The sequence below is a fragment of the Peromyscus eremicus genome, chromosome 4 (assembly GCF_949786415.1).
Source record: "Peromyscus eremicus chromosome 4, PerEre_H2_v1, whole genome shotgun sequence".
Classification (NCBI taxonomy): Eukaryota; Metazoa; Chordata; class Mammalia; order Rodentia; family Cricetidae; genus Peromyscus; species Peromyscus eremicus.
Window position 1 is genome coordinate 137306318 of NC_081419.1, and position 26481 is coordinate 137332798.

Below are 26481 nucleotides of genomic sequence, written 5' to 3' on the forward strand. Positions count from 1 at the left end.
CTGAGAGGCCTTGTCTTAAAAAAAAAGAATAGGTTAACTGATAAACAATATGTGGCATACTCATGCAATGGAATATTATTCGATGATAAAAGAAATGAGCTATCAAGCTATAAAAAGACACGAAGAAATTTTAAACCGTATCACTTCATGAAAGATGCCAGTCAGAAAATGCTACCTACTGCATGAACCAACTCTTTCTAGAAAAGACAAAATTATAAGAGTATAAAATGTCAGTAGTTGCCCAAAGTTGGGGGTATGGAAGTAGGGGGTGGATTAACAAAGCACTGGGGACTGTTAGGGCAGTACATTTTTTGGAAGATAGTCGTAGATACATTGCCTGTCCTGCTTTTCAAGCTCTATGGGACTCTAAAATACAAAGAATGTAATTGGATACAAAACTCTAGGTGCCAGTTAAAGATAATGTATCAATACTGGCTCACCAAATGTCACAAATGTATCAACAAGAAGAAGGTACATTAGGAATAGGGAAATACTGGAATTACGTACTTTCCATTCTCTCTTCACAAGATGGTTATATGTCCTCCCCAAGTCCCCATAATCACTGGTCCATTTGCTTAGTCCTGTACCACACTGTGCTGCTTAGTTTCTGTCAACTTGACATACACTAGAGTCACCTAGGATGACAGAACCTCAATTAAGGGATCACCTGCATCATATTATCCCTGTGGGCATGTCTAGAGGGCATTTTCTTGATTAATGATTGATGTGGAAGGGTCCAGCTCACCGTGGGCAGTGCCACCCCTGGGCAGGTGGTTCACGGCTGAACAAGCCACGGAAAGGAAGCCAGTAAGCAGTATTTCTCCATGGTGTCTGCTTCCAGTGTCTCCCTCCAGGTTTCTGTCTTGGCTTCCTTCAACAATGGACTACAATGTGGATGTGTAAGCCCGGGAAACCCTTTCCTCCCCAAGTTGTTTTGGTCATGGTGTTTTATCCCAGCAAGAGAGGTGCAAACTGGAATACACATCATATTTCACCTTTGCGTCTGTCAGTTGCTAGCTGTGGCTTGCTGACCCCTGGCCTAGAATGCAGAGATGGTGAAAGGATTGAATCCATGCAACCCGTTAGCAGGCACCAGGGGAGGCCTGACAAAGAGCATTTCTGTTCACTCCATGTACAGATGATGTAACCTGTGGTGTAATCATTATAAGCCTCTAACCCATTAGGCCACTTTCAAGATGGGGGCATAAGACAGCGCTGTCACATTAAAGCTACTGCAATCTCAACAAACTCTGGATTAGTGACTGGTCTTTGGTCTACCAAAGACAAATCCCCATGGAGTACTTGTGGTATTAAGAAACCCTTCCAGTATTCTAGTTCTGTGGTTTTGATTAAAATCCATTTTTTAACATTACACAACACACTCTTAATCTTGTTCAAGTTAAAAGTTGCTGTGTTTGGTTCAGGACATGTGATGCAGTCTGAGCCTTAAGAACAAATGTCTGTATAACAGATGATGTCAGGAAAACGGCCCACAGACTGGGAGAGGGCCCTCACACCCTGGAAAGTTTGTGCATACATACCTAATCTAAAGTAAAGACTCTGTGGTCTCAGCTGCCATACAGAAATATGGACAGCATTGCAGACAAGGCAGAGATGCAATTTTCTGTCCATAAAAATCTGATTTTTTTTTAAGTTGGCAACTAGACTGGGAATATAGTTGGTAGGGCCCTTGCCTATCCTGAATGATGTCTTGGCTTTGATCCTCAGAACCCTATAAACTAGTATTGTGGCATACCCCTGTAATCCCAACATTCAGGATCTGGAGACAGGAGGATCAGAAATTCAAGTTCGCCCTTAAGATGGAGAGTTATATGAGACAAGAAGGGCAACAGCTGTGCTAGAGAGGTGGCTTAGTGCTTACAGCACTTGCCACATGAGTGTGAAGACTGGATTCTGCATCCCAAACAACACATAAATGCCAGGTGGGACATGACCTCTCACCTCTAATTCCCACCTTGGAATGCAGAGGCTGGAGATTCCTAGAAACAACTGGTCTGGGAGAATGCCCTTATTGGTGAGTTCTGGGTTTGATAGAAAAACCTTGCCTCAATGAAAAAGGTAGAAAATGATGGAGGATGATTCCTGACACCAAACTCAGGCCTACACACACACACACACACACACACACACACACAGACACACAGACACACACACACACACACACACACACACACACACGAAAAAGAAAAATGCCAGCAAATGTACTGGATAGTATTATGTCAACTTGACACAAGCTAGAGTCATCTGAAAGAAGGGAGCCTCAATTGGGAAAATGCCTCCATTAGATGAGACTGTAAGCAAGCCTATAGCACATCTTCTTAACTAGTGATTGATGGGAGGGCCCAACCCATTGTGGATGGTACCATCCCTGGACTGATGGTCCTGGATTCTGTAAGAAAGCAGGCTGAGCCAGCCAGTAGCAGTACCCCTCCACGGCCTCTGCATCAATTCCTGCCTTCATGTCCCTGCCTCGTCTGAGTTCCTGTCCTGACTTCCTGTGCTGATGAACAGTGATTTGGAAGTGTAAGCCAAATAAACCCTTTCCCCCCAGGTTGCTTTGGTCATGGTGTTTCATCAAAACAATAGAAACCCTAAGACAGCAACTATCTCAAACTGTTTATAAATACTGGAACAGTATATTGGAAGAATAGGGAGTTACATAAATGAATTGGGGTGCTGACGATCAGGAAGGACAGCTTCTGGAGAGCTCTGATTGTCACACTTACAATGGCCTTGAAAAAAGATCACTTAGTGGAGGCAGGGCTGAGTCAAGTATTAGAAGTCTATCATTAAATTAAGTAAGGGAGAAATAAAAAGGGTCTATTTGTTCTTTCTCCTAGAGACTGTAAGCTTCAAGACAGCAGGACGACCGTCTGTCTTGTCTCTTGCTGTATTCTCCAGCATTCAGAAAGCTGCCACACAGAATTTGTGTAAAGTGAAGGAGTGGTGATAGAGGTATTTCTGAAGGGCTAGGTTTAAGGGTCAACAGGCTTAAGTGGAGTATTAATAAATTTCAGGTAATGGTGAAAACCATCAGGGAAGCCTGGAGTTCTGTCTTTGAGGCTTTCCTATAAATGATACTTGGGGACCAGGGAATCTCAACGAAGAACGGATGTACACAGATTGTTTTGTTGTTGTTGTTGTTTTAAACGACCTTTAGGGTGTTCTGTTCCTGACACTTCGTGTAGCTTCCTCAGTCTAGGAAAGGAACAGTATGTACCTTTTAGGACTGAAATATGAATTAACTGAAAACGTAGGGCTGAGCCCTTTCTGTTGTCCTTTGGTTACAAGAATTCCCTTAGCGCACAGCTAATAGGACTGCTAGGGCCTCGGATCCCGTGAGGATTATTTTCAGGGTGGGGTGGGAACAAACGACCCGAACCTGGACCAAGAACGCTCCATGCTTCTGAACCCTCCCTCCCGGAGCCCGCCCTGTTCTCACACATCCCAGCCCTGGGGAGGTCACCTCAGCTCCGCCCTCTCCTCTTCCTCCTCTTCCTGCTCCCCCACCCTACTTCCTTTCCCTGCGTCCTCCCCCTCTTCGCTCCCACCCAGGCCCTACGCCCTCCCACGACCGCTCCCTCTAGGCCGTCCGTGACTTCCCCTCCTTCTGGCTATCACCGCCCTTTTCGGGAGGACGGGGCAACCCCGTGCCTCTCTCACCCAATCAGGAGCCGACGCAGGGTGGGGCGGGACCTGGGCGAGAGCGGAAGTGGTGGCCGGAGCGGAAGTGCAGCTGCCGCCACCACCGCTGCCGCCGCCGCCGCTGCTGCCGCCGCAGATTCCGGAGCCGGGTAGCTGCTGCCGCTGCCACTGCAGCTACGGTCGCCGCCACCGCCGCTGCCGCCACCGCCACCTCAGGAGTGGGCCTGGGAAAGACGTAGTCGCCGCCCTCCGAGCTTCCCGGAAGCGCCTTTGCTCTCTGCCGTCCTCCACGGTGAGTGCAGCGCGACTCCCAAGGGCCCCAGCGCGAAGCCCCTTCTCGGGCGGCGGCCGCGGCCCGTCCCGCCACCGCCCCTCCCCGCTTCCGGCCCGGCCTGTGCCTCCGCGGGAAGCACCGGGCTTCTCCCTCGGCGGGCCATACGGGGTGCGGCTGGGTACGGCTGGGCCGCGGACTCCCCTCGGCACCTCCTCTGCTCGGCGCCGCCCCTGCCTGCTCCCCTCCGGCCCGGAGCCATCCCTCTGGGCCTGTCAGCCTCGCTCCTTTGTGGCTTTCAAAAATTGAAATGTAGGGGAAGGCGAGCGAGTTCCCCAAACCGCGACGCCCCTGCTGCACTCCCCTGGATGAGTAAGGGTTTAACCTTGGCGACAGCTGGGGCGAATCCCTCACCCACTTTGCAGTAAAGCTGTTTCATCATCGCTGGTGTGGGAAACCCTGCTGGACCCGAGATTCTCTTGACAGCAGGGTTGAGGTTTGAATCAAGAAATGGATTTGTCGGAATCGTTTTTACTGACTCAAACCGGATTCCCAGTGGGGTGGGGGAAGATCAGGCTGAGAATTGAGGCTTCTCAAGATATTTGTCGTCATTTACTGCCATAATCTCGTGTGTCTGCGCCCCAAATTCCTCCATACACTTTTTTTTTTTAACACTGTTTGAAGTCTGTTGGTGGGGATCGAGTGGGCGAAATGTAGACCCTTTTTCTTTCCAAGATGAGCGCATCTGGGTCTATTGCAAATGGAGAACTTGCGTGCAGGGAGGATTCCAAAGGTGGCAGCGTTGATGAGAATTTGCCAACCTTTCTGTAAGAATAAGTCTTGTCCTTGCCTTCAGTACATTCTCTCTGGTGAGACAGCATTCGACTCTTGATTTCACTTGTCTGATGTGGGAGGTGGAATCTGCAAGATGTTAGGAGTCTGTAATATCATGAGAGCCAATGCCGAAAGGTGCAACACTTAGGAGAATATGAAAATTGCATTTCTCACTGTGTCTCAGGTGTTTCTGTGAAACCACGCATACATACAATTTATAGGACTGAACGCGTGGTTACTGAGCGCTTTACATTTAGCTACTGGGGATTTATACAAATATTTGGTTCTTGGTGGGTTTCTTCTTGACTGCCTCCATCCAGCGAACCTGATTTTTTAGGATTGCTCGAGGGGTGTGTGTGTGTGTTTATAGCTCAATGTCCTTAGCAGCATACAGCTGGAGAATATTGTTTTTTTTTTCCTTCCCCACCCAAGTCAGAATTTTAAGCATGACCTTAGAAATGGAAGACTGAAAAATCCAGTACCAGCTGCTAAGTTATTTTCCTACCCTCTGCCTTCAAACAAGATAAGAAACCATTCACCCATCTTACAGATGAAATCTTTATGAGAAATGAGGTGATTTGGCCTAAACCACACACCTACTTTCAGATTGAATAGCCTCTTTCATCTGTGGCTTTATTTATGGACTGTCAGCCCCTGGAGTATGGCTCTTACCCTGTTATCTTCTGTACATTTCCCATCATGCAGTGCTTGTCTTATGTTGAAGCCATTTTAGACTTGGAGCTGTATGGCTCAGGGAGGCAGCCTGTGTGAAACCAGGCCGAGTACATTCCCTTGATGCTTGTTCCCTAGGCAGAGTCTCCAGAGATTTGGGCTGCTGCAAAAAGTGCATTTTTCCCACTTGGCCGTGGATCCAAAAACAGCACTAAAGTTGATGTTAGGTAAATTTGATTCGGTTCTTTCCCTGTACTGTTTTCTAACAGTGATCCTCAGAAGTTAATTGATCTCTGGTTCTTAACTTCCCTATCTCACAGTTGTCTGAGACCTTTTGTAAACTGTAAGTTGTTAAGTCTAAGCCTTTGGTTTTGTTGTATCTTAGTGGTTGAGTTCACGTTCTCTTTCTCCCTTTCTGATAAGACACAGTCTTGTTCTGTCCACTGCTATTAAAACGATACATTCTATAACTTTACATATGATAACGGTGTTCCTCTTCCCCACGCTCACTGCTTTGGTCTTCCTCGGCCTCTTAGGTGCTGGGATTACAGGTGTGCACCTCTGTGCCAGGCTGCTAATACAGCTTTTGATGTGTGGTGGCAGGCTGAATTAAAATAAGCTTCTGGGTTGTAGATTTTCTTAATACAAATAAAATTAATAAAAAAAAACAATTGAATATGAATGGACATATACCATGATGTTTAAATATATGTATATATTGTGTAATGTTTAAATAGCCTATCTCCTCAGACATGATTTCTTTTTATTTGTTTGTTTGGTTGGTTGGTTGGTTGGTTGGTTTTTCAAGTCAGGGTTTCTCTGTGTAACAGCCCTGGAACTCAAATCTGTAGACCAGATTAGCCTCGAACTCATAGAGATCCACCTCCCAAATGCTGGGATTAAAGTCATTCACCACCACCCGGCCAGACATGATTTCATTGTAGTAAAAAATAAAGTTTTTTCTTCTAGCTCATTGAGAAATCCAGCACACAGAGTACATGTTATGTGTAGTCAGGGTACAGTGCATAGCATAACTGAACTTGTAAATTTATAATCAGTGTTTTTGACTGTACATGTCCACATTTAGATTAGGTATAGCATACGTGCCTATAGCATAGACACATACAGAATCTACCCATTGTGACTTAATCATTAGCTACTGAGGTATCCTCAGGTAAATAGTCTATAATCACACTAGTCACCACTTGTAGCACTTTGTATGTGCCAGGCTTTCTTGTGAACACTTCAAGCACTAATTATTTAGTCTTCAGCCAATGACAGGTAAGTACTGTTCACCTCATTGTATAGATGAGGAAACTGAGGTGCAGAAATTAAATTTTTCCGAGGATACACATGTCCGTAGCACAGAATTAAGTGCTGAAATCAGGAGTCACACCCATGTCTTTGACTCTGGGTAATGATAGATTTGACTTGTAGAACAACATGTATTCTATGACCACCTTACTTTTTTGTACATGCATCCTATCATCTGTACTTAAAGGCGTATCCGATGCTGTTCTTTGATAGGGTGATATTGCTGGTATATATCAGATGAAAGCTGCTGAAAAGTCCAGTTTTTCAATCCTCATGTTATACTAGGGAGGACATTCATCAGGTATTCTGCAGAAAGCCACCCTAGGTTCTATTTTCCTAGATTGTAACTGTAACCATACCATCTTTTATTGTTACTTCTCATACACTTTGTAGTATTTTAGGTTTGTATTTTGTCTGGGAGAAGGAAAAGGGAAGGTCTCCCTCTGTAAGTAGAGAGAAGCTAAGTTCCTGTGTCCTGTAGGAATTGTGCTCCCCACTCTATGGATGGCATCAGGCAAAAGCAATTGTGTCAGGAACCCTAGAAACTAGAACTTCATGGTAATCTCAGCACTTGGGAGGCAGAGGCAGGCTGATCCATGTGAGTTTGAGGACAGTCTGGTTTTGGTTTACATAGTGAGTTTCAAGATAGCCAGAGCTACATAGCAAGACTCTGCCTCAAAAAAGAAAAAGAAAAAAAGAAAGAAAAGAAAAGAAAAAATCCCTGCTTTATACATTTACCTAAGGAGATGAGAATTTGCACTAGCTAGGGGCCAGGAGAATATAGTTACATAATGACTCTAACGTTAGACCTGTCTTCACTACATGAAAAGGGCTGTAGTAGATCTGCATTTCATAATGAGAAACAGTTGGAGGTAGACTCGGGATTTTCCTAAGGAGAATGTTAAAGGAAGAGATAGGGATTTGAAGTACTTTTCTGTTCTGTGATATGTCTGCTAAAAGCGACTTACAAGGCTGCTTTCTGAGAGGCAGTTACATGTTTCTGATTCTTGTAATGAGATGAAAGTGAGTGATGGCCTCACAAAAACAAGCTATTCTGGCAGATTGTAGGTAAACTTTTTTCCCTTCAAGTTCTGGCCAGTTCTTGATTATGTAAGTTTTCCTGTTCTGGTTGTTTATTTCATTGTTTTCCTTAAAAGACTCAGCTAGAGGAGTTATTTCTGAATGGCCTTGACAAACAGATGAAAAGCCAAATTAAAGTAGCTATGAGCCTGGTCTGTTACTCTGTCTTCCTGGGGAGAGCCTTACATTAAAGCTCGTTTGATAGTTAATGGGTTTTCAGAGTGTACTATAACTACTGCAGTAACCTTACATGATTCTTCAACACAGTTAACAGCTTATCTTTAAAAAGGTTGCTACATTGAGAAAACATTAACTTTAGAACTAATGTAGAGGGGTTGGTGAAATGGCTTAGCTGGTAAAGGTGCTTACCACCAAACCTGATATCCTAGGTTCGATCCCTGATACCCACACGGTGAAGGAGAGAACCAGTTCCCTCAGTTGTCTTCTGACTTCCATGTGCACACAAAAGAAATAAATGTCAACAACTTTTGAAATTCATTTTATGGGCTCAGGAGATAGCTACTTTGGTTAAATGCTTACTATGCATGCATAAGGATCTGTGTTTGGTCCTCGGCACCCACATGGAAAAGCCAGATGTTTTGTGCATATATAATCCCAGTTCTGGAATGTGGACACAGGAGAATGCCTGGGGCTCTGTGGCTGGTCTTTGAGAGAGATCTGCCTCAAATACAAAAATAAAAAATAAAAAAATAAAAAAAAAAAACCCCAAGGAGAGCTCCTGAGGATTGACACTCAGAAAGTTGACCTGTGATCTCTGCACACAGTATTGAGGTAGATCCAGCTCTGCCATGGATAGCTAGCTGTGTGGCCCTCAGTAAGTTATTCTTTACATGTCAAAGGAGATGGTGCCACCTGTCTCATAGGTATCTAGTATTGTATGGATTGATACCAATTCCTGGGTGCTTTGTCCTTTTCAGCAGACCGTAAATGATAGTATTGTTACTTAGCCTTTTAGCTGTTCTGGGTTTTGTATGGGTACCTGATATTTTTGTATGGAGTGTGGTTTGAAAATATTTTAGAGACTTATTGGAATCCAGTTTGAATCTCTTTTTTTTTTTTTAAATGATTTTTTTTAAAATTTTTATATGCATTAGTGTTTTGCCTGCATATCTGTGTGAGGGTGTTAAATCCCCTGGAACTGGAATTACAGACAGTTGTGAGCTGCCATGTGGATGCTGGGAGTTGAACCTAGGTCCTCTGGAAGAGCAGTCAGTGCTCTTAACCACTGAACCATCTCTCCAGCCCCCAGTTTGAATCTCTTAAGTATAGCTGAAAAAATAGTAATTAAAAAGCCTGATGCTGTGTCTTGATTTGAGCTAAGATAGTGCTTTGAAAAGTCCAGCTGGATGTGGTGGCTCACACCTGGTAACCCCAGCATTTAAGAGGCTGAGGCAGGAGAATTGCCTAGAGTTTGAGGCCAGGCTAGAAAAAAGTAGTCTAAGGGGGGGGGGGGGGCGGGCACGCCTTTAACCCCAGCACTTACAGAGCCAGGCGGATCTCTGAGTTTGAGGCCAGCGTGGTCTGCAGAGCGAGATCCAGGACAGGCATCAAAACTACACAGAGAAACCCTGTCTCAAAAAAACAAAAACAAAAAAAGGTAGACACACACACACACACACACACACACACACACACACACACACACAGTCTGTATTTTCTAGGTCAAATGTGACCTATCTGCATCTGTCCACATAGGAAATAACAGCTTGTTCGCTTTTTAAAAATTCATCAATGATCAAGTGGCTTGAAATTCAGTGTGGTGGGCATATTACATTTTGGGTGTCCAAAGGATAAATAACAGTCTGGATTCCTAACTTAAGCTTAGAGCCCACTGTAGTACCAATAAAAGTGTTTAAGAGTAAACTCTGAAATACAGTAGCTCTATGTCCGGCAAACACTGAATTGTGAAGAAAAACCAAAATCTCTTCCTTCTTCCATAGCAGTTGTGGAATTTTGTTGTTGTTTGAGGTCTCATGTAGCCTAGGCTAGCCTCAAACTTCCCATGAAGCTATGAGAATGACCTTGAATTGAACTCCTGATCCTCCTGCCTCCTATTTCTCAGTGTTGGCATTACAAGCCTTCCCAGACCCGCATCTTTTGCATCAGTTTCAAGTATCATTACGAATTTTGCCCAACAAAGAACCAACACTTAACTTAAAAACTACCAGTGTTGAAACCCTGTCTCAAAAAACAAGCAAACAAAAAGCAAAAACCACCGGTGTTAAGTGGTATGTCCAAGTGTGAATAAATAACATGCACCACAGTAAATCGATCTGCTGCCTTTAAGTGACCAATCCAAAGACATATGCTAATTCTGATTCATAAAGGCAGTCCAATTGACTGACCCTATGAACGGATTTCAAAGGTTTGCCCTGCCATTATAATGAAGCCACTCACTACAGTTCACCAATTTATCTTACCACAGAGACACCTGCATATCCATAGTCACTGCTGCTGTATTTACAAAACCTAGGAAACATTCAGTCTAGGTACCATCTACTAAGCATATATATTTGAAGTGAATTTTGCTCTGCTGCGAAAAAAATAACAAAATTCACGGAAAATATCCTAAGTGAGGTAATCCAGGCCCAGACCCCAACTCTGGAGTTGGATCTGTGTGTTGAAGTGTCTGTAGAGGTCAGAAAACTAGAAAGGGCCCGGAGAGTGGGAGGGAAAGTGACCTTCAGGGAGGAAGGTGTGACATGAAAAGAGGAGGGGGACTGCTGTGGGTGGACAGGTTTAAGAGGAATTGGGGGAGAGACTTTTAACGGAATAACCCCTTTCCTCCTCTGTTGCTCTTTGTCACGTATTTATCACAGCCACAGAAACTACAGTAGTTAGAGTAAGGCCCCTTCCCAGTTAGACTGGGGGGCATGGATTGCGCAGGAAGAAAATCGTGCGGGGGGTCTGTAAACCTGGTCAGAACCCACCGCTAAAGGGAGGTTCCAGACCCTGGAGGGAAGCCACTGCTGCCGCATTACTAAACAGACAGTATGTCAGCATCTTCTGAATCCCTGTGCTTATACCGATGGATTAGTATTCATCTCAGCCTTGGTCAGAGACACTTTTGCCATGGACAGCGGTTAACGAAGACTTACAACTGGTCAAAGTACTGAAAGAAGTGACTACTGCCCGACTGGGACATCCTCCCCGCCCCCCCCCCCCGCCCCCCCCTCCCCCGCCCAGGGAACCCTGGGAAGAAGTGTGGTGAAATGAAGTTTTCTGGCCACGGTGTGTGTGTTCACTCATGACTCCTGCCAGCTGCACAAGATGGGGCCTGCTAATGGTCTAGCACAGATGTGGGAAGGGCAAGTGAGGCCCCACCTCTAGCTGAGGAGCTATTGGCAGTGAACAGCTGTTGGGGCAGGGGCATTCGTTTCACTTCAGGGGTGTAGCCACTGGACAAGTCTTCTCTGATCCAGTAAATAACACACCCATGGGCAGGGGATCTCCTGCCCATGGAGACCCTAGTATGATACTGTAGAACCTTGCACCACATTCAAGCAGTTGACTTACACATAATGAGAACTCAGAAACTTCAGTCTATGGTAGCCATTTATTAATTTTAACTGTTGAAAAATAAATGCCCCACCTCCATTTAACTAGATTTGAAAGCACATGGAAGCAAACACGATGATAATTCAAAGTAAATTACTGCTCCAGGTACTGAAGCTCTATTTTAAACTCAATATCGATGTTTCTGGTGTTATCTGTAGGAATCAAGAGTTAATAAACAGTATTTCCTGTTGTCAAAATAATTTTAAATGTATAAATCATCTATAGCCATACTACCTTAAACACACCCAATCATTGAAAAGGAATACATTTAGTTCATGATGCTAACTGTTTAGGAGTCTCTGTAAACACTCAAATCAACAGTACTGACAATGCATTCCACACAAAAGTTAACGGTCAGTGAGGAAGGGACACTCAATATGCACCTCATTTCTCTTAAATCTACCTTGTTCTCTTTAAAGAATTTAAAAAGAACAGCACATGTTAATTACTTATGCTTATTTCTAGAATACGACTCTCAAGAGTTTACTGTAAACACTTTTATTGGTACTACAGTGGGCTCTAAGCTTAAGTTAGGAATCCAGACTGTTATTTATCCTTTGGGCACCCAAAATGTAATATACCCACCACACTGAATTTCAAGCCACTTGATCATTGATGTTTCTAACAAAGAATCTGCACATGTTTGAATGAAATTAGTTTTACAAGACTACATTTTGTGTGTGGAATGGCACACAGACATTTTTAGAGTAGGTGTTTTCAGTGAGTAGTTTCCTTTGAGAGCCAGGAGTGCTTCACTTGTTCAGGATAACACCCACCAACCAACTGATCCCCTGACTTCTCATTCCCTCCCAAGGTAGGTAGCTTGGCATACTTTCTTTCCTCAGCTGTGATCCCAGCTTTATGGTGCTGGGGATGCTCTAGCTGGTGTATTAGTGAGTGTGGTCAGCCCCCACCCATTCACACCTCTGAACTTGGATTTATTTTTCTACCACTTAGCGCCTTATTCTTCTCCTACCATCTCATAAAAAGAGCTAGGACACCTACCTTTAAAAAAAATTATTAAAGCCGGGCGGTGGTGGCGCACGCCTTTAATCCCAGCACTCGGGAGGCAGAGCCAGGTGGATCTCTGTGAGTTCGAGGCCAGCCTGGTCTCCAAAGCGAGTTCCAGGAAAGGCGCAAAGCTACACAAGAGAAACCCTGTCTCGAAAAACCAAAAAAAAAAAAAAAATTATTATTATTATTATTTTATTTAGTGTGTGTATTTGTCTTCCCACCCCACCCCCAGAACACCAGAGGCATCCGGTCCCCTGGAGTTGGAGTGACAGGCAGTTGTGAGCTCCAGAAATGAATTCTGGAGGTCAGACTGATTCCTTGTTAGAGTAGTATGTGCTTTTAACTTCTGAGCACTCACTCCAGTTCCAGAACACACATCCCTTTAGCCTCTTCCTGTTGGTGTAGTTGGTTGCTTTTCCCAGGAGATTCAGATGTGCTGCCTTTTTCTTGTGTTTCTATCACAGTTTTAGCTTGAGTGGGGGGGCACTCTGCTGGTAGTTCTTTTCAGCTCCTCTGAGGAATAATCCAAAGAATTCTTGGACATACTGATCATTTTTGCAGTTGTTTCAACACTGGACTGTAGGCATTTTGTTTTTGTGAAGTACCTGAAGAGTCAGAATTACTTGTTTATGAACCTTTACTCTGATTTGGCTGCTGTTAATGTCTACTTTTAACACTGCAGAAACAGGTATTATAATGTGGGGGAAATTATTTAATTGCTTTATATAGCTTCCTATTGGTTCTATGTAGGGCACCATGTTTTCTCTAAAGTCAGGTGATTCTTGACATGTAGTAGATAATGGAATCCACACTTTAAATTTTTTTGTTTTGTTTTTTGAGACGGGTTTCTCTGTAAAACAGTCCTGGCTAGCCTGACACTCACTCTGTAGACCATGCTGGCCTCGAACTCACAGAGATCCACCTACCTCTCCCTCCTGAGTGCTAGAATTAAAGTTGTGTGCCATCACCGCCCAGCTCACATTTTAAATTTTTAACAAGTTATTGCATTCAAGCTTATTTTATAATCGAAAGTGTTCTATTTCTTAAAAATATAGTTAATGCTTCTAAAAGCCAAAGTTATCATTTTCAACTTTTCTTTGGAATAACTTTTTAAAAGAATATATAGGTGAGTGATAGTGATCTTCTGTTTGCTTGGCCACTCTGAAATGACTTCTAAATTTTGAATGACCTCTAACTAGAAAATGTCCCTTAGGCAAAGCATTAGCTACAAGAGTGAGATTGGCTGTCATGTAGTCTTACAGCATTGGTTAGCTGAGTTAGCTCTTCATTTGTAGTCACTTTTAGGATTGTGTTTTGAAGTTTTCTTGTGATCCCAGCACTGGAGAGATGGGCAGGAGGATGTAGAGTTCCAGGCTACCTTGGGGTTAGTTGGTGAGAGCCTGTCTCAAAACATCAACAAGGGCTGCAAATAATGACTTAGCCAGTGTGCCAAGTCTCTGGTGGATTCCCCAGTACTGCTTTTTCCTCCGAGAAAATTAGGGAGGTGGGGGCAGAAGTCAGAAGACAGTGTGTAATCCCCTGGAGCTGAAGTTGAAGGCAATTGTAAGCCACTGGATAGGGGTAACCAAACCTGGGTCCTCTGAAAGAGCAGGAAGTGCACTAAACCATCTGCTTTACCACCACCATGCATGGTAGCTTATTTTTTAAGAGCTCTTTATTATAAGACAAAATAGTCTGTTCCTCATAGTTATCCCAGGCTATGGTCTTAGGATGAAAGTAAACCCATCCATAAACATAGTGCAGGAGGATGTAGAGTTCCAGGCCCTGTGCCTCATCTGGGCTGTCTGTGTTGTGACTGAGATATGGGATAAAATGATTTTAAAAGTAGGAGATAGTCAGGTATGTTGGCACACATCTGTAATTTGAGCACTTATGAGGCTAAGACACATTGTGAGTTCCAGACCAGCCTGGACTACATAGCGAGACTCTGTCTCCAAAAAAAAAAAAAAGAAAAGTAAATTTTAAAAATAAGGATTATAAAAGTTTTCTACCTAGAGATAACACTGAGATTACTACCCTTAGCCCTTTTATTTATTTTTTTTTTTCTTTTGTTGTCTTGAGACAGAGTTTCTCTGCGTAACAGCTCTCTGGCTGTCCTGGAACTTTCATTGTACACCAGGCTGGCCTCAAACTCTGCCTGCCTCTGCCTTCCAAGTGCTGGGACCACCGCCTGGCTACCCTTAGTCATTTTGTGTTGACTTTTCTATCATGCTTATATACTCTTTAGGAACATTTTAGGAAAGTACCGTGTACTCCTTTATGCACAGCCCTGTACATCTTCACTATCTTTCCTGTGCAGCTTCCTTTTGAGGATCCTGCAGTCTGTACTGTCCTGACTCTTCTGTACTAACCAGCTCTCTACTGTTGGATGTTTGAATTGTTTCCAGTAGTCACTAAGCGTTGGTTACATTTATTAGCAAATGCCTGCCAGTACTGTGACTTGATGCTTCCAGTGGCCTAGAACAGACAGATTGACAGCCATCATTACCATGTGGGTGCTCTGGGAACTCATGCATGTCAGTGCCTTCCTACTGGCTCACTGCCAGTCTAGACTATGGCCTCTGAGGAGTCGTCTGCCCAGTAGAAAGCAAATAAAGCCTGTGACCCTCATTCAAAGTCTCAGAAGAAATGCATGCCCTTCTGATAAGCTACCATGCCTACTAATTCCAGAAAAGCCTGATTGCCAATTGTTAAAATGTCATAGTTAGCATGTATGTCCCATTTTGAACTCACTGAGAGAATGAGTCTCATGTTAACATATAACTATTTCCTGTGCAAAGATCAATACAGACTCACTTCCTCCTTCCTGATCTTTTGTTTATTGTTTTGAAACTGGGGATTGAACCCAAGGCCTTGTACATACAAAATAGGTATTCCTCCACTGCGCTAACACCCCTAACATTTTTTGAAATTATATATATTTTTTAAAGTTTTAAAAAGCTCACACTTTGGGTGTAAAAAATGGTATCTAGACACTCGGAGAGAATTAATAATCTTCAGATTGTTTGTGCAGTATGTATTTCTAAGAAAGAGTTCATCTATTGTTCTTTAATGCCCTGTTCCTGGTGTAAGCAACTCTGCTGAGGGAGATTCTGTTGTCTGCACTTGTAAACTTTAAGACTTGAGTTTGACAGGATCCTTTTCTGTGTACTGGCAGAGTGTGTTTTGACACATGATGCTGTTGCCTTTCTGTGTGTTCTTTGTTCTCCCAGTCATGTGTGTTCAAAAACTTAGCAATGCTTACTTGAGCAGTTTAGGATTACATGTGAGTCCTTCCTTTGAAAAGAATATTTGGGAAACTAAGTGGTATAGCTTTCACTCTCTAATGTAGAGCAGCATAAAGAAGCCTTAGACTGTATAGCAGGTTCATGTGTATTGAGAGTCCTATATCATAGACCAGCATGGGCTGTGTAGCCCTAGACAGTTGGATAGAGTCTGCATAGGCAGGAGCAGTCTAGATGAAGAGACCTCATATCTGAGCAAGGTGCTTACAGGGTATATGGGAAGGTGTACCTGAGAAACAGTACCCGTTGAAGATCAGTGAATCAGAAAACCTCACAGGCCACGTTCTGAAGGACTTCTGAAAGCAAGGGGAAGACCTTAAGATTATTGAGTTAAGGCGAAGGTGTGACTGAAGCTGTAGTTTAGAAATCTGTAGAGTGAGGAAGTGTGCTTTTAAGGAACAAGAACTTTGGATTATTGTGTTTGAGGAAGGAGAGGACACTGCCAAACTAGTAGGGTGGATGTTTCATTTCAGGAGCTCCTCCTCTAGGAGCTGTTCGCTGGTGCCAGTTGTGCCGGATACTGGGAGCTTCTCCCCGAAGAAGCTCGGTGTGGGAAGGAACTTGGGAGCACATGCAAATGCTTTCAGTACTGAAGACACACATTAACCAGCAGGTACAGACAGAATTCTTGCCAGAAATATTTTCTTATTAGAAACAGAATATCAGCTAAATTTAATAAAATAAATTTTGGTAGGTTCATTACAAACTTAAAAAAATAGCTGGGCAGTGATGGCATACACTTTTAATCTCAGCAGAGTCAGGCAGATCTCTTGAGTTAGAGGCTAGCATGGTCTAAAGAGTGAGTTCCAGGACAGCCAGAGCTACACAGAGAAACTTTGTCTCAAAAAACAAACAAACAAAAAAAGACAGTCTGGGAGTGTTGTGCAGTGCTGGAGTGTAACATACATGTGACCCTGAAATTTCAAAATAATTTCAAACTCAGCCAGCTTTAAAAAGATAGATACCAAAAGACAAGTGAAACTAACATTTTTAAATATTCAAAATATCATGGTTTCAAAAGGTGGTACTAGTCACATTTTCTAGTGGCCAGTGACTATTGGAGCTTCTTGGGAAGGTCGATGTAGGGGCTGTGTGAAGGAGAGCTGCGGCCTAGTGAGTCGAGGTGGAGAAGCAGATGTGCATGAAGACAGCTGTTTTGACAGAAGGACGTGTTGCTGTCAGTTGCTACTCTTTTCATTGTCTCTACTGTGGGACTGTGAGAACTTCAATCAGGAAGTGTCTTTATTGGGGATTTCAGAGGATGGCCTGCTATCACAGATAGGGAATAGCTACAGGTGGCCTGGAGTACAGGTGGGTGTTAGTGTAGATGGAGAAAGAGGAACTGTTTCAGTTTTCCTTCTGTGCCTTCCTCCAAACTACTAGATGTTGTGTAACCCATTTCCTGTTGAAATTGGCCTAGCTGCTCCAAAATCCATGTTATATAAGTCTAGAGTTACATAAGCAGCAGGCATCAGGACCTTTAGTTAATGTGTTTTCTTGTTTCTTTGTATTGAAAGTTTTAGAAACTGATGGATAAATGAGTATCAATTTTCTTTTTAAAGACATAACACTTGGTCTAAGGTAACATGATGGTTTTTAATCTCGAAAAACTCTGTGACAGTGTCAGAGAATCTTGAAATAATCCCAAACCAGAAAGGCTCCATTTTATTTCAGATTTATTTATTTTTATGTATATAGGTATGGATGTATGGATGTATGCCTGCATGTGTGTCTATCCAGCCCGTGTGTGTGCCTGTTGCCCACAGAGGCCAAAAGAGGGCATTGTATCCCTTGGAATTAGAGTTATAGATGGTTGTGAGCCACCATGTGATTGTTGAGAATTAAACCCAAGTAAGTCATCTGGAAGAGCAACCAGTGCTCTTAACTGATGAGCCATCTCTCCACTCCCGAAAGTTTCTTTTTTGTACTGCATGTCCAGTGTGGCAGAGTCATGCAGGAACTTGGACTGTAAAACGTCACCATCTGAGGACTGTACATACTGGAATACATGGACTTTTAGGTAACTGCTGTAAAAGAGGAGGGCAGGGAGAACTGTCGTCTCTGCTGACGTTTCATCTGCTGAAGTGCTTGCTGTTTGACTCGTAGCTGCTGTGGGGTGCTGGGAACTGGACAGTGAGAAGGGGCTTCTGTATTGCTGGGTGTTGAGCTAAGGTTGCTTTAAAAAAATGTGTATGGGTGTTGTGTCTGTATGTATGTCTGTGTACCACATTGCATGCCTAGTGTCCTTAGAGGCCAAAAGTGGCGTGGGGGTGGTCAGATCCCTTGGAACTGGAGTTCCAGGCAGTTTTGAACTGCCATGTAGATGTTGCGAATTAAATGCAGCTCCCTTGGAATGGCAGGCAGTGCTCTTAACCTCTGAGCCATATCTCCAACTCCAAACTAAGGTTACTTTTTAAAAGTTAAAAAGGTAAAGAACATGTATGTAGCATAAACTTAAAAACAAAAAACAAGCCCTGGGGCAGGAGCTGTCAAGATGGCCTAGCAGGAAAGGGAGATTGCTGCCAAACTTGATGACTCAGTCTCTGAAACCCACATGGTGCAGGGAGAGAACCAGCTCCGACATTGTCCTCCCTTCCCCACACATGCCCATGTATGCACTCTCCCATGTGCACGCACACATAAACAGGAAGAGAACCAGCTCCGACATTGTCCTCCCTTCCCCACACATGCCCGTGTATGCACTCTCCCATGTGCACGCACACATAAACAGGTGTTTAAAAGCAAGTCGTTTTAAAGCAGTTTCTGTGTATTGGGGAGAATACTAGGATAATGGAACAAACAGGCTCTAGAAGAGACAGACAAGCCAGAAAGCCTTGACTCCCCACTGTGTTCTACTTGCTGTGGTGTTCTGGGCACATCGTTTTCTTTCTCTTAATCTTCGTGTTTTCTAAGAAGGTAGAAGGGTTATTGGGAATATTCCTACCATGTAGGATTGTTGGTAACAATTGACCAAAATAATTTCAAGGCCTCAGCTGAGTCCTGACTTTGTAGGTATTCAGTACACGGTCCACATTCTTGATGGCATTGGGGGCTGTGCTTCTGAGAGTGTCATTGCTGACATTGCTTCCTCTGTGCTCTGGCTGTTCTAGGAATGACCATGGACAAAAGTGAGCTGGTACAGAAAGCCAAACTTGCTGAGCAAGCTGAGCGCTATGATGATATGGCTGCAGCTATGAAGGCTGTAACAGAACAGGGACACGAACTCTCCAATGAAGAGAGAAATCTACTCTCTGTTGCCTACAAGAATGTGGTAGGTGCCCGCCGGTCTTCCTGGCGTGTCATCTCCAGCATCGAACAGAAAACAGAGAGGAATGAGAAGAAACAACAGATGGGCAAAGAGTACCGTGAGAAGATAGAGGCTGAGCTGCAGGACATCTGCAATGACGTGCTGGTGAGGGCAGCGCTTCTGCTTTTCACATCCATCTCTAGGCTTAACGAGTGGTCCAGATACACTCTCCAACAGCTTAGGAGAGAGTGGAGGTGTTCCACTACACTCAAAGAGCTGAAAACCATTTATAACTTGATCTAAAGAATGTGATGTGATTTTCATCACCCTTTCTTGATCAATGCATCTCTTTTGGGATGTCTCCCTTCTCCTCTAAAAAAGACCTGCAACAAACAGGAACATTTCATCAACATTCCTCCATTTGTCTTTAGAAATTAAAGCCAGAAGGAGGGGATAATTAGAAAGATGCAGTCACTAGTGGGCTGTTCTAGTGTTCTCAGTAGTGATGTCTCTGGACAGGAAGAGGTGTAAAGGCCTTTCAGCCTCTCCTTGGTCATGCCTTCACAAAGTGTAGAATTCTGATGTTGAAGGTTAGGTACATCTATCAGTTACAGTGTACAGTCCAAAGCCAAATCAAAGGTGGTCTGGGGCTTCTCCTGTGTGTTATGGACACTACGGTCATGTGGGGGATCCTTGTAACTACATTTGGGGTTGGATGGGAGGGTTGGTGGCCTATCCTAGAACACCTCATGATTATATTCTTTCCCTCATATCTGGCACCCACTGGGAACTTTTGTTTTCTGTGTGAAATTGGGTAAAAATGAACTCTGAGGGCTGCTGTAAAGGTAAAGGGGGTTAACACTTGTTGATCTCCTTCCTACCCTACTGTCTGTCTCTCCAGATGACTTCCCTTGACACCTTTTGAAAACCAGTGTAAAGCTTGTCAGCTATCAGGCAGCACGCCTCACCCCAACCCACAGGAGTCCCATCCCTCTCTGCACAATACTTGGAAACAACTACTGCCTCTTGCACACCCTGGCATTGATTAATGAAATCCTTGATAGCTGAGCTTTGCTTTGAGCCTCTCTTTTTATTAGACTCTCTTTTATTAGATAAGAGTTTCATGGCTAAACTTGTTGCCTGTCGGTTGTTTGGGGGTTTGTTAATGGTGCACTAATTCCCGAATGTTAGGTACATCTGGTATTCAGATGAAGTATGGCATGCATTCCAAAGGCAAGAGAGTTCCATAATTCCTGACATGTAGACCAGCTTTTAAGAGCATCTGAAAGAATGTGAAGAAGAGCATGGTACTTACTGCCTCTTAACCAGTTTTTCAGGATGCCACATTCTAAAACAACTCTTCGAAAATATTGCTCTGTATACGAAGCTTGGACTCCTTCAGAACTACTTTTGTTGTAAGCATAAATGTTTAAAGGAATTTGTTATTAATAATAGTACTAGACTCTGAGTGCTTACTACGTGCCAAGCAACGTGTTAAGCACTAGATGTACGATACCTCGCTTGTCCTTATAACTGCCTCAGAAGGTGGCCATGCCGGTCCCCTTCCCCCTCCCCACTGTACAGCCAAGGAATCTGAGGCTTGGGGTTCTAAGTCTCTCCAGGGTCGTGTGGAAACAGACAGTAATCGTCAGAAGGTTTTCTTCCCAGGTCAGATTAATTTTAAACTTAGTTCTTGGCTGTTTTGTTCTATTACTGCTTTTTTTTCTGCCCAGAATGGAAAGATCCACACACACTCACAATTACAGAATTACAAGTTTAAATGGGGGTTTTGTTTGTTTTTAAGAGACAAACAGAAGAGTTACGAAGTGAAAGTCTCTTCTAATGTCACTTCTCATCCAGAGAAACATTGTTAATAGAATCCTCCAAGGCTTTCTCTGTGTTTTTGTGTGCATGCACCCACACTTATTTTAATATTAAAGTGAGATTCCATTTAGAGTAGTATTAGCGGTGTGGTTCTCTGCCATCTTTTTGACATCGCATTCCACTGTGGTGGCTGAATTATAACCAGCCCTTACAGTGGTCAGAGTGACTTGTAAATGAAGAATACAGGTGTATACTCTTAGGACTTAGCTAAACAGTATTTAGCAGCTTGGATGAAAATTGGTTGGGTTTTTCTGTTGGTTTATGTAGGGTTTTTTGTTGTTTTTAGTCTTCAGAAAAATCAGTAGTAGTAGTATCTATCTTGAATCTCAAATGTAATTTGAACATCTCAGAAGCAATTCAAAATTCTTAATGTGAATCACTTTTTAGGAGCTGTTGGACAAATATCTCATTCCTAATGCTACGCAGCCAGAAAGCAAGGTGTTCTACTTGAAAATGAAAGGAGACTATTTTAGGTATCTTTCTGAGGTTGCATCTGGAGACAATAAACAAAGTAAGTAACGTTTTAAAAAATACAGTCAGTAGGAGGGCTAGTATTTCATAATGAAATCCATTTTGACTTTGTTTACTATAGATACTAAGATCACAGTAATGAGAGTTTCAGGACCACAGAATTGTCACGCATGGGGTCCCGGAGTTAGCAAATCTCTATCTAGTGGACAGATAGGAAGGGTATTAGAAGTTTAGTATGTAATATATGTGGTGAACTCTTACCTGGGAATTGATGGTTCTCCGTATAATAAAACTGTAAAATATGGTGGTTTACCTTCGCTGTGACTTTCTTTACCCAGTTTTAGTTGCTACAAATGTAGTTTGAAATCTAAATGGAAAATTTCAAAGATAGATGAGTCATAAATTTTCCCGAGTAATCCTGTATATGCTAGCCACCTATGACTTACCTAGTTGCCATATTGGTTACTTGACTGACTGTTCTAGTATGGCACTGCTTGTGTTCAAGTAATTTACTGATTTCCAGAGTGCAAACTTACATTACAGCATATTGATAGAACTGTCCTGTTAATCTCCTATGTAAGTTACCTGGAGCATAGATGATTGGTTTCCATACTGTCTAGTTTCTGGCACCCACAGATGAGGAGACCACTGTGTGGACCACCATAGGGTGCATTTCTTCAACACATGGCTTACTGTGATGTGATTGTGGCTGCTTTACTCGTTACCATGTGCCAAGTAGTTAGGGTTGCATTATTCTCTTAGCACTTTGAATCTGGGTGTGGGTCTCCAGTTTTTCCACTGAAAGAAACCAGAGTTCATGTATGGACTTTTTACTTAGGCCACATACTGGGTGAGTTAAGTTGAAAATTTGAGCTTGTTTATGCTGACCTTAAATCCCATTATTTTTTCACTAGAACATATTTTCCACACTAAGTCTTATGAAAGGCTGTGTCTATATTTCTCGGATGCTTTAATAGACTTCCTCCTAATTGTCTGTTTTCTTCCAAAGCATTTACTGTAGTACTTAGCATAAACATTGAACAAGTGTTCAGGTGGAATGGTGAAGACACGGACCTTTGTGTTGATAGTTCATTTACTTTAGCCTCTTCACTGAAGTAACCTGATAGTGGATCATCCAATGGGGATGCAGCCTGTGCAAGAAGCTGACCTTTTTATCTTCTTTCTAGCCACTGTGTCGAACTCTCAGCAGGCTTACCAAGAAGCATTTGAAATTAGTAAGAAAGAAATGCAGCCTACACACCCGATCCGACTTGGCCTGGCGCTGAATTTCTCCGTCTTTTACTATGAGATTCTAAACTCTCCTGAAAAGGCCTGCAGCCTGGCCAAAACGGTGAGGAAAGAAAGACCCTTTGCTATTTCCAAGAACGTCCTTCTGTTGATGACAGTCCTCACTGTCTTGGACATTTAAACATTTTCTAGGGGGTGGGATTTTAGGAAATAAATACAGAGCTGTTACTTGGTGCTTTCGTCTGAATACATGCTGGCTTTTGTTTTACTTTGTTTGATTACTGTTGGGGGCATTGGTAGAACCTTTGAGGTAAAAGTGGTGGTTCTCAACAAGCTTTGAGCATTGGGCATTGTCATGTTTGTGCCAAGAGAGGACATCATGAAAGAAATGAGATCCCATTTTGTTTGTGCTGTATTACTTCCTGTCTTCTTTGGGGAGCTTTCTCCTATGCACACTGTTATTTGAAACTTGAATTTGGAAAGGGTGCCTGCAGCGAATTCTACAACTTGAACCCCAGAGACAAATCAAGCTTAGTGAGGTGAGCTTTGCTGTTCTCCCTTTGACCTTTGTGTACAGGCCTTTTTAGTTTAAACAAAAATAGAAACCGCTTTGGCAATTAAAAATTTGAGTGAGCTTATAGACTAAATGTGCTAACAGTAACAGTGTTTGTTAGTGGGGATTTACCATTGCTGGTTGGTGCTTTATACATGTCACACATTGGAAACAGCTGGCAGACCTGTGAGAGGAGAGCAGGGCAGTTCCCATCCTCCTACCTGCAGGAAGGGTAGAGCTAATGCAGAGAATGTCCACATCTTTGCTAATAGCTCTTTGTTTTAGGCATTTGATGAAGCAATTGCTGAATTGGATACGCTGAATGAAGAGTCTTACAAAGACAGCACCCTGATCATGCAGCTGCTCAGGGACAACCTCACTGTAAGTACCCTGGAGGCCATTTACCTACTTAATCCACTATTATCCAGGATTTAAGAGGGATTTGTTAACTCACAGTACAGTTTTACGTTGTTAAGTTAACCTGTATTGTACTGCTACCTTTATGCCTTTGCAGTCATCATTGTCTATGATAATAAGGTGTTTTGAATAGTTGAGTGAGAGACCTGGAAACAGGACTCAGTGGTTCTCAGCCTGTTCTTGTAGAGGACCCAGGTTCCCAGCACTCACTCAGCAGCTCACAACCATCTGTACTCCAGTTCTAGGGGATGTGGTGCCCTCTTTTGACTCCCTAGAGCAGTAGGCATGTAAGTGATGCACAGACATACACGTAGGCAAAACACCCATACATGTAAGATAAAATGAAAAAGAAACCTTAGTGGTTGAGGTAAATATACTAGGCCCACCTCTTGGAGAAAAATTTTAATGATCTATTATTATAGCTTTCTATTTCCTTTTCTCTTGCAGCTCTGGACATCAGAAAACCAGGGAGATGAAGGAGATGCTGGAGAGGGAGAAAACTAATGTCTGTCATGCTTTGTGATCTCTTTGGTGTCACTCTGTATCCTCCACATTATATCCCTTTGTGCGATAAACAAAAACAAAAAAATCGAATGTTGACTTTCGATTTTTCACAGCCTAAGTCTAGCAAAAATGGTCCCTGGGATAAACAGCTGGTATTTGTATCTAAAACTCAGACTGGTCCCTTAAATGCCATGGCATTTCTGAAGTCTTGATTTTTGATCAACATTGACAAGGATTACTGTATGTTTAATTTTTAAAAACTGAACACTGTGATTATGGGGTTTTGTAATTTAGCAGAGCTCTTACTGGTAGGAAAAATAGACCTGAATTATGTATAACTTTTTGGAAAGTTTAATCTGATATCAGAATAGTCACTGAAAATACAATTCTGTTGTAAAGTTGTACAGAAAGTTCTAGAGATTCTGTTGTGATGCCGGGACTTAGGGTGAGATGCTTACCATTGGCACCCTGAGTTTGGTGACTCACGGTAATTCTGCCTATGGTTGATGGCTTATTGACGCTTGATCAATATGGGCTGTTGCCACTCAAAAGTTCATGACCACAAATATCTGCAGTGTCTTCTCCTGAGGAAACTCAAAACCTGAAAGTGAAATTCTTTGCCTGATAATTGGGCTATGACACCACAAAAAAGGTCCCGTGCTCATACCACATCTGTGACTAAACCCCTTTACTACAGCAGTGTGTTCCTGATTAGCAACTTGTGAAAGCAGAGATCTATTTCTGTTACCCCCTAGCCAAAGGAGAGAAAAAGAGAGAGCAGTCTGTCTTAGGAATGGCCACACTAGTTTGCTGGATAATTCCTTTAAGGACACTGTTCTGGGGAGATGGTCTCTTGTCTGAGGAGCACTCCTAGTCTAGGGTCTTCCTAGCTTGGAGGGTGGGAACTTGGAGATTTAACATTCTTTCCTTCCTGTCCTTCTGGCTGCTGACTTTGGTTTTCTCCTCTTTAAATTTACAGCTTTCTGCTTCCTTGGGTGTTTTCTTTTGGAAGCCTTTATTTGTTGTTACTGTATGGACAGGGGCGAGGCATTGAGCACATTGGGGAGCAAGCCTTGCTTCAAGGTGTTGGGAAAGGCGGCCCGCCAGCACCGTCACCCCGTCTTCCTGAGGTTCTTGGCACAGTAGTTGTTCATTCCATGACTCGAATCACAAGAAGTCTCTTTAAGTAGCCATGATTTCTCCCTATTGCAATCAGCCCTGATAATGCTTGTTAGTACCTGTCACCAGACCCTCCCAGTGTACCCATCCAGCTTAGTTCTCAGACATGTCAAACAAGACCCTATAACACAGGGAAGTTGCATGGACACTACAGTAGAGAGCTCCAACAGCAGCCAGGCCTGACAGTCTCACAGTATCATCCCTCTACCTTGACATTCCATGGAGCTGTAGAATCCATCTGTTTGTCCATCTGCTGAAGTGAGAAAAGAATTCATGCACTGATTTAAAACCAAAAAACAAAACAAAAAAACAAAAGAAAACAAAAAAAAACTAAAAACAAAAAACAACAAAAAAAATCCCTTCTTTCTAGCTAAACAAAAATGTGCAGTTAATACTTGGCGCTTGACAACGCAGTAGTGAGTGTGGACCCAAGCCTGTCTGTATATCTGGTAGCTCTTTGCTTTGTTTCTTCCTTACCAGTATTCTGCCTAACGTTTGCTTCTGTGGTGGTTATATTTACCTAGCAAGCACACCTGTGGTTGTGAAAATAGTATAGCAAAAAGAAAAAGAAAATCCTGGTTACTGATGTACTAGATTCGTGTGTGTCTTTTAAGCATTCTAGTTTCACCTTACCCGGAGGAATCAGGAAAATGTAAAAACTCAAAAGTGAAATAAAACGTTTTATCAGTTAGTTGCCTGTGGATTGATGTATCACACTATCTGTCACTCTCAGGACTATTCCTATCACACCTGTTCAGAGCTTTTTCTTTTAAAAAGTAGTTTTATTTAACCCTTAGGAGCCAGCAGGAAGACTGTGTACGGCTGTTTCTGTCGAGGTGGACGTGATCATTGCCGTCTTGACCTCAGAGCAGCTGAGATCACCTGTGCAAGGCCCTCACCAAAATGGGCCTTTTTTTGTTTTTATTTTGTTTTTTCTTTTCGGAGGGGGTGGGGCATATTTCACAAGATTACGTAAGCACTTTGGCTGGTGGCGGCGGGCACAGATGGCAGCCCTGCTGGTGACATAGCTGTCTGAAGTGGCGCAGGGGGCCTGCCAGTGGTACAGCTGCCTGTGGACCTGCCCAGGCTCCTTCCTGTCAGGTCCCCGGTAAAACGTAACTCGTGTGCCAAAATGGCCTTGGACGGGGTCCTTTAGTCTCTTAGCATCTTCCCCATCTGTAGTGAGTAGATGTGTCTGTCTCTCCCTAGGAAAAAGCCCTGTGATATGCCACGCAACAAAACC

At 43.1% G+C, this 26481-nt stretch overlaps 1 protein-coding gene across 1 annotated transcript; it reads left to right on the forward strand.

The window, feature by feature from the left end:
- Nucleotides 1-3764: 3764 nt before the first annotated feature.
- Ywhab (tyrosine 3-monooxygenase/tryptophan 5-monooxygenase activation protein beta) lies at nucleotides 3765-25929 on the forward strand. Its single transcript, XM_059261868.1, has 6 exons — nucleotides 3765-3958; nucleotides 18846-19147; nucleotides 21254-21377; nucleotides 22525-22688; nucleotides 23424-23519; nucleotides 24003-25929. The coding sequence occupies exons 2-6, from the start codon at nucleotides 18848-18850 to the stop codon at nucleotides 24057-24059; spliced, it is 741 nt and encodes a 246-aa protein (XP_059117851.1). The 5' UTR covers nucleotides 3765-3958; nucleotides 18846-18847; the 3' UTR covers nucleotides 24060-25929.
- Nucleotides 25930-26481: the final 552 nt, after the last annotated feature.